This window comes from Rosa rugosa, chromosome 6 (assembly GCF_958449725.1).
Source record: "Rosa rugosa chromosome 6, drRosRugo1.1, whole genome shotgun sequence".
In the NCBI taxonomy this organism is placed as follows: domain Eukaryota; kingdom Viridiplantae; phylum Streptophyta; class Magnoliopsida; order Rosales; family Rosaceae; genus Rosa; species Rosa rugosa.
In genome coordinates, this window is record NC_084825.1 from 967,432 (window position 1) to 987,819 (window position 20,388).

At 35.8% G+C, this 20,388-nt stretch overlaps 2 protein-coding genes and 1 long non-coding RNA gene across 14 annotated transcripts in view; 1 reads left to right on the plus strand and 2 right to left on the minus strand.

Moving 5' to 3' along the window:
- Nucleotides 1-20,388, minus strand: part of LOC133715732 (linoleate 13S-lipoxygenase 2-1, chloroplastic-like) — an 84,547-nt gene that overhangs the window by 36,823 nt on the left and 27,336 nt on the right. The window lies entirely within an intron of this gene.
- On the minus strand, nt 3,682-6,080 carry LOC133717623 (uncharacterized). 12 transcript variants are annotated; one of them, XR_009849845.1, is made up of 7 exons: nt 5,883-6,080; nt 5,662-5,793; nt 5,494-5,572; nt 5,340-5,397; nt 5,029-5,231; nt 4,612-4,670; nt 3,690-4,526 (listed from the first exon to the last, which is right to left on the minus strand). XR_009849845.1 is itself a non-coding variant. In XM_062144333.1 (4 exons), the coding sequence occupies exons 2-4, from the start codon at nt 5,785-5,787 to the stop codon at nt 4,181-4,183; spliced, it is 699 nt and encodes a 232-aa protein (XP_062000317.1). In that variant the 5' UTR covers nt 5,788-5,793; nt 5,883-6,080; the 3' UTR covers nt 3,682-4,180. The 12 variants fall into 12 exon arrangements, 1 of the variants encoding a protein (XP_062000317.1); XR_009849847.1 differs by having other exon boundaries at nt 3,688-4,526; nt 5,029-5,223; nt 5,494-5,793; XR_009849844.1 differs by having other exon boundaries at nt 3,689-4,526; nt 5,494-5,793.
- On the plus strand, nt 5,108-15,229 carry LOC133717624 (uncharacterized). The gene is made up of 2 exons (XR_009849851.1): nt 5,108-5,244; nt 14,599-15,229. It is a non-coding gene; the product is annotated as an uncharacterized LOC133717624 (long non-coding RNA).

Consider the following 20,388-nt stretch of genomic DNA (forward strand, 5'->3'; position numbering starts at 1 on the left):
TTTCTTAAATCAATAACGATGTTAAAACGCATACTTGTGCTGTATAATATATATTTATTTAAGCATTAAATACAATAAAATGAGGGTTTAACAATAGTAAAACATGCAAGTTTGTTATCATTTAAACCTGTTTACATCGGTTTATAATGAGGAACCGATGTATAAAATAATACTAGACATCGGCTAAAAACCGATGTCTGCGTTTTCCGGATTTTTCTCATCACCCACAAAGACATCGGTCAAGTTTTTGTTAGACATCGGTTTTTGGCCGATGTCTGAGGCCAAAATTCTAGTAGTGCATAGCCATCAACGTGAAGAAGAAGGTGATCGGAATCTCAGCGATGCGCGGCGAGCTCGCCGGAAACCATGGAAGCACCATCAAGGTCGACTTCGAACCCTTCATTGGCAAGTCTAGCAGCAAGAAGAGGGTCGACATCATGGAGTGGTTCCGTCCGGCACGAGCAGCACTGCACATCGGCGCCTGATGCAGCCCGGAGGAGCGACGTCCGCATCCAGAATCGCTCTGTATATATATATATATATATATATATATATATATATATATATATATATATATATATATATATATATATATACATACAAATTTTATCCAGAGCGGTTCCGCTTTAAAATTAAAGTGTAAACTTCGAGTTTTTGGTCACTTTTTGGTCGCATATCCACATCTCGACCGTTCAGTTTTTAGATACTAGTGTATAGATCATCTCTGCAAATTTTCAGCCAAATTGATGATCGTTAAGGTATCTAACTCGCTTAAACCAATCGACGGACTAAATCTGTCAACCTGAACCGTACTAGCTTTAAGGCAGTAATCAATGCCTTAACGATCATCAATTTGGCTGAAAATTTGCAGAAATGATCTATACACTAGTACCTAAAACATGAACGGTCGAGATGTGGATATGCGACCGAAAAGCGACCCAAAACTCGAAGTTCACACTTTAATTTCAAAGCGGACCTCCGCTCTATATATATACAGATCCTATCCAGAGCGAGGCCTCGCTCTGAAATTAAAGTGCAAGGTTGGAGTTTAGGGTCACTTTTCGGTTGCATATCCACATCTTGACCGTTCAGTTTTTAGATACTAATGTATAGATCATCTCTGCAAAATTTCAGCTAAATTGATAGTTGTTATGGCATTGATAACTGCCTTAAAGCTAGTACAGTTCAGGTTTGACAGATTCAGTTCGTCCATTGGTTTAAGCGAGTTAGATACCTTAAAGATCATTTGACTGAAAGTTTGCAGAGATGATCTATACATTAGTACCTAAAAACTGAACGGTCGAGATGTGGATATGCTACCGAAAAGTGATCCTAAACTCCAACCTCGCACTTTAATTTCAGAGCGAGGCCTCACTCTTAATAGGATCTATATATATATATATGCGCGCACACACAAGACGGCCACAGTTTCAATATGATTTACAACGACTACGTACTCAATCTGATGAAAATAGGTTGTGAAGGAAAATGAACACGTCAGTATTTTTTTTTATCTAAAAACTCATTAGTATTTGATATATGCAAGTTGATGCAACTCAACTAGACATTATTAATAATACATTATCTCAGTGACCATGAGAAACAACATATATAGGCATAACGCTTAAGTAAGTGACTATCAATTAAGTCTATGATATTCATTAATCTTTCACAGTTTTACAAAAGAATAATAGACTATGATGATCTTATGCAAGAATTATCTATAAAAACATATCAGCCAAATTGATAACTATTTTGCTTAATGTTTTTTGAAATCTGTAAACTAAATGTGGCATGATAAGAATACATGTATTTATGAAAATTAGTCAGGGACCGACTAGCGAGTTAGCTAATTAATTAATTTGTATATCAGTTTGGTTTACTTATTCATTGAATTATGGGAAAATTACTGGTCCCCCCTTTAACTTTTGGTGCGTCGACAGTTCAGTCCCTGTTATTCCAATTTTAACAGATAACTCCCCAAACATTCAAATTTCACACAATTTGATCCAAAATTACCATTTTACCCCTTACTTATTTTTTTTTGTTTTTGTTTTATTCTTCTCTCTCTCTCTTTTATACATATGTATATATATGTGTGTGTGTGTATGTATATATATTTTTTATTCTTCTCTCTATCTTTATATATATATGTATGTGTGTGTGTGTGTGAGTATATATGTATGTATGTATGTATGTATGTATGTATATATGTGTGTGTATATTTTTATTCTTCTCTCTCTCTTTTTATATATATTTATATGTATATATGTGTGTGTACATATACATATGCAGATATATACATACACACACACACACACACACACACACACACACACATATATATATATATATATATATATATATATATATATATCTAAACCCTAAATATATATATATGCATATGTGTATGTATATATCTGCATATGTATATGTACACACATATACATATAAATGTATATATATATATATATATATACATACATACATACATACATACACACACACACACACACACATATATATATATATATATATATATATATATACATACATACATACATACACACACACACACACACACACATATATATATATATATATATATATATGCATATGTGTATGTATATGTATATGTAGATATATAAATATATGTATAATTTTATACATATGTGTGTGTATATATATATCTAATGTGTGTGTGTATATATATATATATATATATATATGTGTGTGTGTGTGTGTATGTATGTATGTATGTATATGTATATGTGTGTGTGTGTGTGTGTGTGAAAAAAGAAAGTGAGGGGTAAAATGGTAATTTTGGATCAAATTGTGTGAAATTTGAATGTTTGGGGAGTTATTTGTTAAAATTGGAATAACAGGGACTGAACTGTAGACGCACCAAAAGTTAAAGGGGGGACCAGTAATTTCCCCTTGAATTATTTACTCAATCACTTATGCTCAATTTTCAATAGATCTAAATCTAATGTGGAAGAATAACGAGACAAATAAGTTATTTTTTATTATTATATTATTTTTTACCGTTTGATTAGATCGAAAGACAGTTAAACACAAGTGAATAAATAACTAATTGAGTAGGGAAATATGACTCATTTGTATATATAGATAAGGACATTAGTTAAGTTGATGCTTTCTGGGATCAAGCTTGGCGCTAACAAGCTCCAAAAGAAATGATGTGCCAAGACTGTCGAGGTGCCGAGTGAACCCTATGCGGGACATGAACCCTCCCGTAGTTACTTTGACTTTAACCACACTGCTTTTATCGTAATCACTTCTTCACCAGCATCATCACCAGCGGGTAATATCTGCAGCCCAGAATTCATTATCAAATATAAAGATCAGATCAGAAATCAGATCGAGTTGGAATCAAGAGGAAGCTAGCTTGTGCAGCTGTGCTTGCTTGCCGGATTTTTTCTACAATGGTTTTCTCTGCGCATGTTTGTACGTATGGACTAGTAGAGAGTACGACAAATATTTCCCCTTTTTTTATTTTTATTTTTTCTGGAAATAGACAAATGTTTTCCTTAACAGTAGTAATATTTATAGGCGATGTTGTCATCTAACTACATTTCTGGGCCAAAGACTTGCAATCAATTTTTTTCTTTTTGGCAATGAAAGAGATTGAAGTAACAAGTATAATATGCTTGACTCTAGTGTATAACTTGATTAACTAATTAACATTACAGGAACAATCTTCTGACCTTTTTCTTCATTTTATAAGCTGGTATTGTTGAATCCTTATAGAATTAGAAAATTTGTTCTTGGTTTTGGTAGCAACAGACCATCCTACTGTTACATTTTGATTATCATCATTCGTTTACATGATTCAGTAATACATGCCCAATAAGAACTAACATGCTAAATTCTCAACCCTTAATGCCCAATAAGAACTAACATGCTAAATTCTCAACCTTTAAGTTAAATCAGTAGTGAATGTTTTGACCTTGATTTCTTGTTCCATGACTGATTCCTCTTCTGCTTCTTATAGCTTCCTGAAAACAAAACAACATGTACAGATTGAGTCATCAAACAGGTCTGAAAACAAAAATCTAGATGGATATTGCAGCTTTGGCTCTGACTTTGAGGTGGGCATGGGTGACATAGCCTTTAAGCCTATGAAGTCGAGGCAGAGTTGTCAAATACTTCACCACTGCTCTTAGTGCCTTGTCTGCTTCTTCACAAACAAACGTCTTGTATTGTGAGGCCTCCAGCAGCAATTGCAACAGTTGCAAAAACCCATCATGCAATCCAAGCTGTTAATATGATGATCAAAATTGAGAAGTAGTACAACACGATTGGATACACACCAATTGGTCAAATGCATCAGGGGTGGTGGAGTCGAGCGAACTGTCACCAAAGGCATTGAAGATATCAGCTGAAGCCGGCCATGATTGAGGTCTTGATCAGAGCAGTCTTTGGATTCTTCATTGACTTCGGAGGTCTTGATAAGAGCAGTCATTGGATTCTTCATTGGCTTAACCAATACCACTATCACTTTCTCCCTACATATAATCAGCATATACATGTCAACAAAACCATCAATCTCAAATAAAATATAGAATAGGAGCCAAAGAAAGAAACATTTACAGAGTTGGAACCAAAAGAGCAGAGTGAAACAGAGCAAAACGCCTAGCATTGTTTAGAAGCTGCAAATCCACCACAAACTAATCAATCCAAGAAATGCAAAACTGTATAATTGAAAAATAAATCATAAAGACAACTGTTTAAATAGAGATAATAACTGACAAAAAAAACAACGATAGCTATAATCAATGCGAAAACCCATTGGAGTAGCACAGCATATAACAACAAACAGATTAGATAAATTTCCTTTTGTTATGAAATTATGGTACCATAGTTTGGCTCCACCAGCTCAATATTATTGAGGGATGGCACTGGAGCCCCTATGCAGAATAGGGCCAAATTTCAGAGTACAGTAGTTATCAGATCAAACACCAAAATTAATGGATTGGGGACTTAGAGTTGGATTCATTCATCACCCACTTGCATCCAATTTTTTGAGAACCTCCATGGCTAGTTGGCTTCAATGATATCCCCATGATTGGTCTTAGCTTGAGATATACTGTACTGAATTTCCTTGATGAGCTAGAGCAGATTACGTGATCGTGGATGTGATTGAAATGGGGAGCTTCCTCTTCATCTTGACAGTCGGAAAGTGGATAATCTCATCTTTCTCAGCTACCCATCTCCAAGAAAAAGGTACCCAATCAGCTAACTCTTACAACCTTCATCGGGTTTTCAATTAGTAGCATTAGGTTCATTTCGAGAGCCATGTTTGTTTGAGCAAATCTTACTTGAAATTCAATTTATGAGGTTAATATGTATTATATGCATATAACTGATTTTGAGAATCTGCAAATTGAAACCTTGTAAAGTTGTAATACAATTGAATGGAACAAATGGTGGAAAAAAAAAAAAGAGAACAAAAAAAAACCAACAACTACATACCTCTACATGCGAAGAACCCAGCCAAAAACGAAGAGAATGAGAGAGAGACAGAAGATCGCGACAATGAGCCCAACACCTCCTTGACCCAACAAAAACAAAACAAACACCGATTACAACAGGTAGAAAAGTGAAAGAAAACATTAATCCATTGAAGCAAATCATATGCACCTGAGTTTCCAACAAACCCGAAATCGCCAACAAAACAAAATTGCCAATCTTCGTCTTCCCTCGAAAGTACTCTCCTGCTTTCCTCGATCTAATTCCAATCTTCGTCTTCCCTCTCGTTACTAACATGAACTCCTGCATCACCGAAAACCCAAATCAGTCACATGCAAGAACAAACAAACCCTAAATGGAAAGAAAACAAACACGATCACAACATGCAGAACCTATTCTCTGCAACTCTCTCCCAAGAACGCAGAGGAGAAAGAAAAAAGGTCGTGTCCACCGAAACAAACCATAAAAGGAAAACAAACACGATCACAACACACAACACCTATTCTCTACAATTCTCTCCCTCTCCTTCACTCTATCAACAACAGAAACGCAGAGATCAGCCAAGAACGAAGAAAGGGAAAAAGCATCGTTTCTGCCACCCCAGCAATCTGTTATACCCAGGCCAAACAGCAAACCGCAATTAAGCAAAGAATGGAGGGCAAAACCGTAATTTCACATTGTCGGCTCGGCTTGAGCCGGTACTGTTACTAAGCCGATGAACAGTTAACTGAGAATTAGTATATAGTAAATTGTCAACCTCACATGCAGGATTATTATTGTTTCCAACAACTACGTACGGTATAAATATGCAAATTGCATGTGTTATAGCTTGAAGTAGACTGCATAATTGTATTCGTTCAAGTCTTTTCATATTTATCAATGACCATTGTAGTAAATTACATTACTAGCAAAATTGATTATATACACTACAGTGTGTATAAATTTAATAGTCACAGGGTTGAGGGCAGCCGCACTAGCAGTTTATTTCAAAAAAAAAAAAAAAAAAACACTCTAATAGTCACTGATATCAGTGTGAGAAACCCAATAGCTAGCTACCCTATACTCACAGATTTAATTTCCATCCCATTTGAAGGGGATGACATTTGGTCTCTCCCCACTGATAGAAAAATGTGTGAATTTTTCTGTGAGACCCATCACTATTAGCCAAATATCTATTTAGAATAGTTTCTCCATAAAGAAATTAAAGTCTGTGTGAATTGTTATGCGGGACCCACCACATTTTATCTGACATAATTAATTTATTATTGAAATTTTAATTATGTTATAAAATGAGATAACTTACTTGTTAAAAAGTAAAGAATATGAAGAGAGAATAATAGATGAGGGGAAGTTATGTGTCTTCTCATTCTCATTAGTTCCCTTTAAATATGGATAGAGTTACTTGATGATCACACTAACTTGGTGATCACTCATATGGTAACTTGGTGATCACTCATAAGATGACTTGGTGATCACTCCCAAGGTTACTTGGTGACCACTCTTAAGGTTTTTTGGTGATCACTTACAAGCTTCCTTGATTTACATAATGGACTCTAACTAATGAGTATTACATGTGGTGACCCAAAATAATTATGTGGATAGCCACATAATTGTAGTATTTACAACACTCCCCTTGGATATCCACCAATTAATTTTGGTGTTGGACACGCTTATTGTCGTCTCGTTAAAACCTTCTCAAGCAGCAAAAACCCAGTGAGAAAAAATAACCTTGGTCGAAAGAAAAAGAATACAACGCACATGTCTTATTGAGAATGATTTTGAGTGCTCCCCCTAATTGGAATTTCCCCTGATCACAGCATGCATCTTCTGGTAGCTTGAAAAATCGATGCATTCCGATGCCTTTCACTAACTTCCGAAAGGTACATTTTGGTAGAAATTTGGTGAAGAGATCCGCCAAGTTGACATTTGATCAAATTTTTCTAACTTCAACTTCTTGATGCTTCTGAAGCTCATGAGTGTAGAAGAACTTTGGTGCAATATGTTTTGCTCTATCTCCTTTGATGAATCCTCCTTGAATTTGAGCTATACACGCTGCATTATCTTTGTGTAAGATTGTAGGAGTGTCTGTTACTGATGAAAGATTGCATGTGCTTTGAATATGGCAAATCATTGATCTCAACCAAATGCATTCTCGGCTAGCTTCGTGAAGTGCAAGAATTTCTTAGTGATTGGAGAAAGTAGCCACTAGTGATTGCTTCGTCGACCGCCATGAAATTGCTGATCTTCACAAGTAAAAATATAACCTATTTGAGAATGACTTTTGTGTGGATCAAAGAGAAATCCAGCATCTGCATATCCAACAATACTCGGACTATAGGTGCATTTACATGTATAAAATAAACTCATGTCTGTTGTACCACGAAGGTAGCGCAAAATATGTTTTACACCATTCCAAGGAGCAATGTTGGAGCAGAGCTACATCTTGCTAATAAATTGACTGCAAATCAATATTTGGTCTAGTGCACTGTGCCAAATAAAGCAGGATACCTACAGCACTGAGATATAGTACTTCTGGACCAAGGATAATTTCTCATTCTTGTCTTGGACAGAATGGATATTTCTCAACGTTAAGACCTCGAATGACCATTGGGGTGCTTAGTGGATAGGCTTTGTCCATGCCAAATCTTTTCAAAACTTTTTCAGCATAAGCTGATTGATGGACAAGAATCCCACTAGCAAAATGCTCGATCTGCAGGCCGAGGCAAAATTTTGTTTTCCCAAGGTCTTTTATTTCAAATTCTTTCTTCAAATATTCAGCAGTCATTGTGAGCTCTTTAGGGCTCCCAATTAAATTCATGTCATCGACATAGACTGCCACAATTGTGAAACCAGAATTTGATTCGTTTATAAACACGCAAGGAAATATAGGATCATTAATATATCCTTCCTTAATCATTAACATATCCTTCCTTAATCAAGTACTCACTGAGACTGTTGTACCACATTCGTCCGGATTGTTTCAATTTATATAATGACCGTCTTAATTTAGTTGAGTACATGTTGTGTGATTTTGTAGCTGCTTCAGGAAACTTAAGTCCTTCTGGGACTTTCATGTATATATCAGTATCTAACTCCTTGTATAGATATGTGGTAACAACATTCATAAGTCGCATATCAATTTTCTCTGAAACTACTAAACTTATTAGATACTAGAATGTAATAACATCCATAACGGGGGAATAAATTTCATCATAATCAATCCCAGGCTTTTGTGAAAAACCTTGTGTAACAAGGTGTGCTTTATATCTTGCAATCTCATTTTTCTCATTGCGCTTTTTTGTAAATAACCATTTGTAACCGAAAGGGTTCACATTGGGTTGTGTTTGGACTACTGGTCCAAAAACACTACACTTTTTCAGAGAATCTAGTTTTGTTTGGATTGCAACTTTCCACTTGAGCCAATCATATCTACATTTGTTTGGACCCAAAATGAACATTTTGGCCTGACAAGGCACGTCTTGGAGAAATTGAGCCAATATCAGTGGCTCAAGCTATATATTGTCGACAAGCTCGAAATATATATTTAGAGGCTAAATAAAGACTACTATGGAAGTATGACAAGTCAACTTTAGCATATTTTCCTACTTCGGCTAGGAAAAACCGAGCTAGACAAGGAAGGAGGGGTGGCAGACTAACCAAATGAAATCGAAATGTTCTGAAACTTTCTAGATCCATTCTAGACAGCCCAAGGATCATTTCTTATGAAGAGTTCAAGAGCTTTTTTTGAGTGGAAGGCCTTCAAACAATCAGCCCAATTTTCTACAGAAGCAAAACTGGAAAACTGGACCTGTAAGAGGTCCAGCAGCATTTTCGGCCCAACCACATGGAATAAAAATCTGAAAATTTGTCAGGATGATCTACACTCATAGTGGAACATTTCATATGAAGAAGTTGAAGGCATATAATGAAGTCTTGTTGGAGAAATAATTGAAGGAATAAAGGGGCAGAAACTGACCTAAAACCAGCTCAATATTCACATGTTCATGTTTCCTACCCACATGAAGAAAGCTAGATGCTTTTCTCTTTTTCCTTGGATATATTTTTCTTCTACAATCTCTTTAATAGATCATCACCACTTCCATGTTGCTGCACCTTCATGCTTTGCTTTCATTTCATCTTTTCTCTATCTTTTCCATATTTTACAAGTGAACTTAGATCTACTTTCATTATTTTTCTTCCACTCATCATTTCACTCTTCTTTTTCTTTCCTATATAAACACCTTCTCTTCTCATTCTAACAGACACATTCACATTCAACAACAACATCTCTAAGATGATCTAAGTTCTCTCTAGAGCAAAACTCTCCTTCTCTTTCTCTTACCGGTGATCTCACTCCTAGTCCTAGTCTTCTCAGAAGCCGACTTTCAGTGCCACCAAACCCTCTGTCAACGTGCTTCGGTCCTAGTCTCCTCGGGAGCCGACGGTAGTGCCGCGACCACAACGGTTACAGAACCAGCCAAGCAAGGGTAACGCCCTAGCAACCCAGCCAAGCTAAAGTCACGCTTTAGCAAGTTCTCCTCACTTCCCGGTGGTTCTCGCTCTGCTCGATCTACAACATCGAGTATCGATTTGGTGATTTTCAAGAAGCTCAGCAAAAGTCCTCACCACGAGGCAGAAAGAATCCCCACGACGAGGTTGGTGCTCTCCTCGTCTACAATCGCTTGAAAAGAAGTCAGGTCAAGGGACATCCCCGACGACCGCACCCGAACGGTGCTGGCACGCCCGCGCAGAAAAGAGACTGTTGACCAGCTGCAGCAAAATTGGAGCCAAACAACATTCATTGTTGGAGCAAGATTCAAAGTCATCACTTTTTACGATCTCAGTAGCTACTGCAAATGAAAATACATCATCGACGATCGTTTCTCTTCGATCCCACAATTCATTGGTGTGCACATAGTTTATGGAAATTTCTTTATTATCAGGTACCTGAGCCTCTTCAGGGGCTTGTGTCTCATCATGGACACTTTGCTCTTCTGTAATTATAGAATCATGAATTGTGGATCAGACATCAACGTTCTTCCCAACAACATTTTTAAAAGCGATGACATTATGATTTAGATGTACATGCCTTTAATTTCCTTTTTCTAGGAACTAAATTTTTTGAACCTACAGGTCTGCCACGCTTCAGGTGTGCAACAAATGGCACATTGGCCGCCACATTATTTTGTTCAATTGGGACAACAATCCTCGCAGGTGCATTAGCCACTGGGATGTGTGGTCTTGTTACTTTTGCTATATCAGCAAATGCATGAGGCATTGTGTTAGCAACATCTTGAAGATAGAGGATCCTTCGCACTTTATTTTCACTTTGTGCGGTACGAGGATCAAAGTGAGACATAGTGGGTACGTTCTTCAGAAATAATCTTTTCTCCTCCTAACAGCGGGAATAATGTTTCATCAAAGTGACAATCTGTAAATCGTGCAGTACGTAAAGATATCACCTCTCAGAGGTTCTAGATATCTAATGATAGATGGGAAATCGAAACCAACATAGATTTCCATCCTCCGTTGAGGACCCATTTTAGTACCTTGTGGCGGTGCAATAGGCACATAAACAGCACAACCAAAAACACTTAGATGGGAGATATTATGATGATTCCCAAAAACAAGCTGTAATGGGGAATATTGATGGTTGGCTATGGGCCTCAACCGAATTAATGATACCGCATGCAAAATGGCATGTTCCCATGCAGAAGTCGGCAATTTTGTTCTCATTAATAAAGTGCGCGTGATTATCTGTAGGCGCTTAATAAAAGATTCTGCTAAGCCATTTTGTGTATGAACATGAGGGACTGGATTTTCAACCTCAATTCCCAAAGACGTGCAATAATCATCAAATGCTTGGGATGTAAATTCACTAGCATTATCTAATCGAATTGATTTGATAGAATAATCTGGGAACTATGCTCGTAATTTGATTATCTGAGCAAGAAGCTTGGAAAATACCATATTACGTGTTGACAATAGACAAAATTGTGACCATCTTGTAGAGGCATAAATCAAGACCATAAAATAATGAAATGATTCGCAAGATGGTTGTATAGGCCCACAAATGTCTCATTGAATTGTTTATAAAAATGATGGGGAATTAATATCAATCTTTGCAAAAGATGGCTTAATCATCAACTTTCCTTGTGCTCATGCTTTACAAGGATTGTTGCTTGGAAAAATAATATTCTTATTCAACAATGGGTGTCCATTAGAATTTGTAATGATCCCACGCATCATGGTGGATCCGGAGTGACCCAAACGGTCATGTCAAAGTATAAATGTATGTTGATCAGTGAACTTCTAGTTCACGACATAGTATGCCACAATTGACTTAATGGTTGTATAATACAAACCGGATGAGAGGGCAACCAATCTTTCCAAGATCCGCCTTTGGCTGTAAGTATTGGAATTAATGCAAATATATTCCACACTGTTCTCATTTGTAGTTTCTATGTAGTACCTATTAAAGCATATATCTTTAAAACTCAACAGATTCCTTCTAGATTTGGAGGAATATAATGCCTCTTGAATGGATCATTGAGTACCATTTAACAACCGAATATGAGCTCTTTGGGAGCCTTCAATGAGGTATGCAGGACTTGAAATGATTGTCACTTTAGCTCTTGTCAAACTTAAATTGGAGAAATAGTTTCGATCTCGAAAGATCGTGTGCGTGGTCGCATTGTCTGCAAGACATATATCTTCTCCATCTATCTTGAGTTGAGAGCATCTATTTTTCATATTCATTCTTGAATATGAATAAGCTATATATGTACTTGAAGCTTCAGGTTCGAGACTTTATTATTAGGACTTTTGGTCAGATATTAAGCTTGCATTTTATGAAAACAATAAAAAATAGGACTAATTTCAGTTTACCCCCCTGAGGTTAGGGGTCGTCATCATGTTAGTCCCTCTAGTTTCAATTTAATCATGTTAGTCCCTGTACTCTCAAATTTCATCATCCGTGTCCAATTTCTACTATTCCGTCCAATTTGGACCGTTAAGTCTGACTTTTGAGGGCTAAAATGGTCATTTCAAGACAAAAAAAAAACTTTAAAAAAAAAAAAGATTTTTTTTTTTTTTTTTTGTTTTTTTTTTTTTTTGCATTTTTTTTCTGTTTTTTTTTTTGCATTTTTTTTATTTTCTTGTTTTTTTTTTTTTTTCTTCGCTTATTATTATTTATTTTTTTTATAATTTTGTCTTCAACCTATACACCACAAATTATAATAGGTTTATAAAAAAAAAAAAAAATACTCTACGTAGTTAAAAAGCCGCTCGTTGGTCTACGATATTTGTGATATATCTCCGATAAAGCGAAGAATTTTAGGATATATCTATAAAATATAATAGGTTTATAAAGTGAGGAATAATAGGATATATCCCCAATAAAGTGAAGAAATATTTGTAAAATATGATTAAAAAAATAAATACAGATATTTCTTCACTTTATTGGGGATATATCCTAAAATTCTTCGCTTTATCGGAGATGTTCCACAAATATCGTAGACCAGCAAGCGAAGAATTTTAGGATATATCCCCAATAAAGTGAAGAAATATCTGTATTTATTTTTTTTAATCATATTTTACAAATATTTCTTCACTTTATTGGGGATATATCCTATTATTCTTCACTTTATAAACCTATTATATTTTATAGATATATTTTACAAATATATCCTAAAATTTTTCACTTTATCGGAGATATATCACAAATATCGTAGACCAGCGAGCGACTTTTTAACCACCTAGAGTATTTTTTTTTTTTTTATAAACCTATTATAACTTGTGGTGTATAGGTTGAAGAAAAAATTTATAAAAATAAAAAAGAAACACCTAGAGTATTTTTTGTTTTTATTTTTATAAACCTATTATAACTTGTGGTATATCTCCGATAAAGCGAAGAATTTTAGGATATATCCCCAATAAAGTGAAGAAATATCTGTATTTATTTTTTTAATCATATTTTACAGATATTTCTTCACTTTGTTGGGGATATATCCTATTATTCTTCACTTTATAAACCTATTATATTTTATAAATATATTTTACAGATATATCCTAAAATTTTTCGCTTTATCGGAGATATATCACAAATATCGTAGACCAGCGAGCGGCTTTTTAACCACCTAGAGTATTTTTTTTTGTTTTTATAAACCTATTATAACTTGTGGTGTATAGGTTGAAGACAAAATTATAAAAATAATAATAATAATAATAATAATAATAAGCGAAGAAAAAGAAAAAAAAACAAGAAAATAAAAAAAAATGCAAAAAAAAAACAGAAAAAAATGCAAAAAAAAAAAAAAAAAAAAAAAAAAAAAAAAATCTTTTTTTTTTATTTAGTTTTTTTTTTGTCTTGAAATGACCATTTTAGCCCTCAAAAGTCAGACTTAATGGTCCAAATTGGATGGAATAGTAGAAATTGGACACGGATGATGAAATTTGAGAGTACAGGGACTAACATGATTAAATTGAAACTAGAGGGACTAACATGATGACGACCCCTAACCTCAGGGGGGTAAACTGAAATTAGTCCTAAAAAATATGTTGTTGATTGAAAAGACATCTGATGCAACGCATTTTTGCAAAGTGTGTGTGTGTTTTTGTTTTTTTTTTTTTTTTTAATCTTCCGACAGCGGTTAATTATTCTTGAAATGATAATACGGTACTTATTAAGCAGTTCATTGGCAATCAAAATCACATATTTCCAATATGCTTAGAAATTATTACTCCCCTGATGTTATTCCTTCCTGGTTTTTGATAAAAGCGTAGCTTCCTCCTCCGGTTGAAAAATTTTCAATGGGAAATAGGCTGATAGAAAATAAAAAATGAAGTAGAAAGTAAATAAGTCTATATTAATAATCGTAAGCAAGAGAGGTAAAAATTATTTGCATATATAAACAAAGGCAAGCCACTTGAATGGGATAGTTATTATATTCTGATAATCCTCCCAGGGGATCCGTCCTTAGCTTACAGTCAACCTAATTAGCCAGATCAATTGGATGCATTTGCATTCTCATAATCAGCTTGCTCATTTCAAATTTTCATTTGCAGTCAACCTCACTGATTTATTTTGTTAACTTTGCATGCATACAGGTCTTTGCAGAACTAAAGGATCTTGGCATCTTGCCAATTAAATTACATTAGCAGAGTTAGTATCACCAACGCTCATCGTCATTGGGAGAGTAGTTGCACTTTCCACCATTGTGGCCACATACTTTGAACGAAGTGGCTGCTCTTGTCGGAGCCATATAGACACAATTGAGTAATGCAACAAGTACCTTCATCATCCACTTTGACTTCAGAAATTTGGCTCAATGCTCATAATTTTCATAATTTGGACTTCCAGCTCAAATTCAAATCAATTTGAAAGGTGGACGACGATCTTGCGTAAGATTGAAGTGAGTTAGCTGCTTCTTTTTCGGAGGCAGATACTGTTTCGAGGAGCTAATTACTATTTACAAACAGTGCTGGGTTGTGCTAGAACATTGTTTGAAGCTTCCTTGTGCGGGAAGATTGAATTTCATGCACTGAAGTGAAAGAGGGAGCTGGGTTTTTGTTCACTGGCAGACAGAAAAAACGAGCCTTTTGTTCTGAGGTTGTTTCAATCTAAACCTAGGTATTAGCATAAGGGTTCTTAGGTGGAACAAGACGTGTAATAGGAGCCTTGATTGAGTCATGTTGACGAATGAAAATTTTTGCAAATTCTTTCAATGATTTGATGTTGCGATCAGATTGCATTCAAGTGATTTTGGTTAACATTAGAGACTTGTGTGGCGGAGCCAGAATTCGTATCAAGTGGGGCACTTAGAATTTAAAAAAAAAAATTAAAATATATACCAAAACTTTAATAATAAAAAATTGTGGTAAGATTAATATTTTTCTTAAAATTACATATTTTATTAGTAAAATTTATAGATATAGATTTAGATATTAGACAAATTATGGAGACATAATTTATTTTTAGCTTTTAAAACTATAAGGAAAAATTGTGTCAATGCTCTTAAAAGGAAAAAAAAAATTCAAAAGCCAATCTTCCCAACGCATGTGATTCGAACCTGGGACCAATTGAAACCAATTGAAAAACACATACATAGCCTTGCCACTACGCCAAGTTGGCTGGCAATGAAACTTGCGAACTCTAGGCAACTTATATTTGTTTTCATATACAGAAAGTAAAAAAATATATATATAATTCAGTGGGGCACAGGACCCACTGGGTCCCCACGTGGCTCCGCCCCAGTGTTTCCATTTGCATATCACAATCTTCAATAGTTTTCTTTGTGAATTTGGAACCATACATAAAACTATAGAAGACGCTCTAGAAACGAGTTTCATATTGATGAAGCCTACAGTTGGTAATCAGTTTAAATAAAACTTCCATGGAACTATGGTCATGTTCTTAAATTAACTAGGGTTAGCTGCAGCAGGTTCTGTCATTTTGAAATTTGTTTGGTCTACTAATTCTATATGACGAAACTCTGTAGGTTTTCATGGTCATGTGTGAATTGGTGGTTCCTTCTTCGTTGGTTACCGCGCACTTGAGGAAGTTGAAACTAAAGATCATTATATAGGCCAAACAAAGGAGTCTAAGGTCTTGATCGACTGTCCTCGGGTCTTAACGCTCTTAAAGTCCACAACCGAACACCATATGATGATTCCACCCAGCCACTCCTGCAACCAAATCCCAATAAATTTTGGAGAGAAAAAAAAAATTGAGCCAATTAGGGTTTTTTTTTTTTTTTTTTTTTTTTTTTGTATTTTAAAAATTCGATTGTGAAGGTGCTAATTAATTAATGGAAATATGTGTTTGGCTGTTTCCTGGTTTGGGCCTGGCAAACTGTCTCTTTTGATGCCCGAGTGTGCCAACACTGAGGGTATAGTCGTCGAGGCGTCCCTTGACCTGACTTCTTACCAAAAGCTGTGGACAAGGAGAGCACCAACCTTGTCACAGGGCTCTTTTCTCTACCTTGCGGAAAAGGACTTCTGCCTTACGGATAAGAACTTGGGGTGTGATCTCTTACGACATCGAGTCGATACTTAGTTTTGTAGACTAAGCAGAGCAATCACCGGGAAGTAGGAGAAAGCACAAGGTTGCAAGGGCGTTACCCTAGCTTCGCTGGGTTGCAAGGGCATTACCCTGACTTCGCTGGTTCAACTGATGTTGAGGGTAGGTTGCTCCGGATAGACTTTGATAATCGTTGAGATTAGTGGAATGAGAGGTTGTGTCTTTGTATTTCGTCTTTAGCCTCTATATATAGGCTACATACTGTAGATTTACCTTCCTAATAGGAGTGCAATACTATATTTTAGGCCACAATTATTGGCCGACCTTGGATTAAATCAAAACTCTTATTAGTCTTGATAACTATCGTAGGCAATAAGAGATTGCCTCTGTGACGTAGCAATATTCTAGGCAACGTAATTGCCTCTTAGGGTGCGTTGGATGAGAAAATTATAAAATCCATAGGAATTTATATATGATGGAATCTTTAGCTCCATCAATCTAAAATTTCATTAATTGCAATTTCTATTTTTTGGTTGTATCTATTTAGGATTTGAAATGTGTAATAAATTAAGAAACTTTAAATAAAATAAAATAGAAAAAAGCCTTGTTTTAGAAATAAAAATTGAATACTGCAAATGAATTCGTAAATAACACATATTTTGGTGGAAATTGAAGGGGTGAATTTAAATAATGAATTCTTTCATTTTTTTTACAGAGAAATTTAAAATTTTCAATCTGATAATGCCAAACAAGGGAATTGGCTTTTAGGAATTATGAAATCCTCACTTTCAATTCAATTCCATCATTTTTTCCCTCATCCAAACACACTCTTGGTTCTAAATTTTGGTTTGAACTTTGGGTCAAACACTTGGTACTCGAAACTTCAGGTTTGAGACAGACCAACTAGGAATTCTGCATTCTAAATTTTGGTGGTTTGAACTTGGGGTTCAAACACTTAGCACTCAGAACTTCAGGTTCACGATAGACCAATTAGGAACTTCGTGTTCTAAATTTTGGTGGTTTGAACTTGGGGTTCAAACGCTTCGCACTCGAAACTTCGGGTTCGAGATATATCAATTAGGAACTTCGTGTTCTAAATTTTGGAGGTTTAAACTTGTAGTTCAGACGCTTATATAGTACTCAAAACTTTGGGTTTGAGATAGACCAATTAAAAACTTCTGGTTCCTTTAAATGAATAAGGATATAAATAATTAAATGTAGCATAAACAAACACAAGGATGGTAATGAGTCAAGATGATAAAGAATGTGTACTTACCTCTTTGATATGTGTGTCTAGCAAGATGCCTAGAACAACTTGAATATTGATGCCCATTCGCACAATGAATGTTGTAGATGCAATTGCATTTCAAATTGTGCATATCCTCGTGGTTGGCATAATAAATATTGCAGAATACTATATGAACAAAGAACAAGCAAGTTAAACTCTAGATTAAGAGTATTATCCAAAACAAAGTTGCACCATATGACTCTTGAATCTCCGGGAGTTTATACGAGAGACTATCGTGCTGATAACGTGTTATAAAATGAGACAACTTGCTTGTTAGAAAGTAAAGAATATGAAGAGAGAGAAATAGATGGGGGGAAGAGGTGTGTCTTCTCATTCTCTTTAGTTTCCTTTCAATAGGGATAGAGTTACTTGATGATCACACTAACTTGGTGATCGCTCATATGGTAACTTGGTGATCACTCGTCAACGACCACCAAATTTGGATCGAAGGGAGGGCCTCGAGCCGGCGAACGTTTCCCCTAAGGCCTCTTGCTCCGATTTGCATCGTGGAGGCCGAATCGACGAAGAACACCCTAGGGTCCGAAGCTTGATTTTTGGGTTTCTTCATCGGCTTAATCCGAGCTCTTAAAGGTAAAATTGGGACTTGTTGCAGTTTAGAAATTTGTGGGGTTTGTTGTTTTGCAGCTACTGTCAAACTTTGGTGGCCGCCGGCGCGTGAGCCCCAGGCGCCGCCACTGTGGGTGGCGCGTGGAGGTGTGTAGGGCAGTGTTTTAATTCCAGTTTTTAGCCCATTAAATTCTATAAATGTTGTAGAGCTTGTATGTGAAGTTTGGTGATTTTTGGAGAAACTTGGAATTAATTATGAATTTTTGAAGTTTAGGGTTTCGATTATCGAATTACGAGAGTCCGACCGTCGGATATCTCTCGGTTCTGCCTTGGAACCTTTAAATTAACGAATTGGTATTAGTGGTATAATTTGGGTTGAATCCGAGAAGAAGTGGAGATGTAATTATAAGGAATTGATCTTAGGAATCATATTAATTTGTTGAATAGTTATTCACGGAATATAATTGTGTACAGGGTGACGTACCGAGCGATTGCTCGACGAAGGAACTCGTATGCGTGATCACCTGAATAGTACTGTGAGTGGACTTTTATTTTTAAAGAATGATGCATGCATTTATTTTTTCCCGAAATAATAATTTATTTATCATTTTATTATCGAGCATAATATTTTGCCTTGGATTATAATTTTGGCATTGTTTTTCCATATGAATTTCAGATACGAATCTATTATGCTCAGATTTGGATTTTATGATTTTTTTTCGGAATATGATTAAATTTTCGGAGATTAATTATAATTTATTTTCAATTATGATTCGGGAATGGATTTTGAGCCTTTGATAAGTATCTCCGATATATGGCTTTTATTTGAAATCATGATTTAAGTGATTTTCGACGAATTACTTTCCGAGGTGATTTCCGGAATTTATTAATATATTTTATTCGTCGATATTGAGATTTTTTGGAATATTTTTCGAAAATGGGATTTTCGATTGAATTATTTATCGATTATTTCTCGCCTAATGGTTTGTGAATTCTAGAATATTTTGGCGTGCGGGGCCACGTCATTGGAGTATATATTTTCTTGAGATTTTCCGAGTATGGATGGGATTCATACTCGTGTTTTGTTGCGAGGTTGGGAAAGCCTTACTGATTTACTGGTTTTCGATTGTTTTTCCTCACCATACTCGGGTCATTCGATTAGGTCTCCTCCTCACTTACTTTGTGTTTGTGAGTGGCAGTTGAGGTAGCTTATTCTCCTCCTCACTTACTTTGTGTTTGTGAGTGGCAGTCGAGGTGATTTATTCTCCTCCTCACGTGAGTGGTAGTCGAGGTTATTAGTTCTCCTCCTCACACAATCTATGTGTGAGTGGTAGTCGAGGGTAGGTAGAGCCTGAGGGGCTCCTTTACCAGTATGGTGAAATCTCTTCCCCATATCCTTTTATTTGTTACTTGACTAGCGGGGCTAGTCCAATTCTCTTAGCCAGCGGGGACTGATATGTTTTCACGAGACTCCGAGTTTTAAAGACATACGTTTTATAAACGTTGCATGCATCGAAGTTTTATGAATTTAAATTCGTGGGGAAGTAATACAACTTTCTTTATTTAAATTATTTATTTAGTCGTTTATTTTTGTCCACTCACTCTAACGTGTTTTTCAATTACTTTCCCCTGGGCCCTTCGGTTTCAAATGCCCAGTTTGCAGGCAAAATTAGTTGAGGTCGGGCGTACATTGGAGTTGAGGCATAGTCAACAGCATGGCTTCCGCATTTTTATTTGATTTAGGTTTTCCTTGATTACCCTTGCTATTAGAATTGCTCTGATTACCTAAGGAAATTAATGTTATTTAAGTTGTGATTTTTGTTATGTGATTTCTGGTTGATGTTGATTTGGGGGAGCAGGGTGGCTCCAGGAGAATAAGGATGGGGGATTTAGAAGTGTAAATATGCTTTCTACAGGTTTTGGGTAGTCCATTTTAGGGGAAGTTCTGCCAAATTTTTGGTAGAATTTCTTCTAAGGTGGGCCCCGCAAGGCCACTTCTGATTTTGGGGTGAAATCCGAGGCG

Coding starts and splice junctions, on each gene's coding strand:
- LOC133717623 (XM_062144333.1), bottom strand. CDS start 5,787: ATGTTAGTAACGAGAGGGAAGACGAAGATTGGAATTAGATCGAGGAAA. Junction 4,671..5,493: donor TGGGTTCTTCGCATGTAGAG/GTATGTAGTTGT, acceptor GTGGATTTGCAG/CTTCTAAACAATGCTAGGCG. Junction 4,527..4,611: donor GCTCTTTTGGTTCCAACTCT/GTAAATGTTTCT, acceptor GATTATATGTAG/GGAGAAAGTGATAGTGGTAT.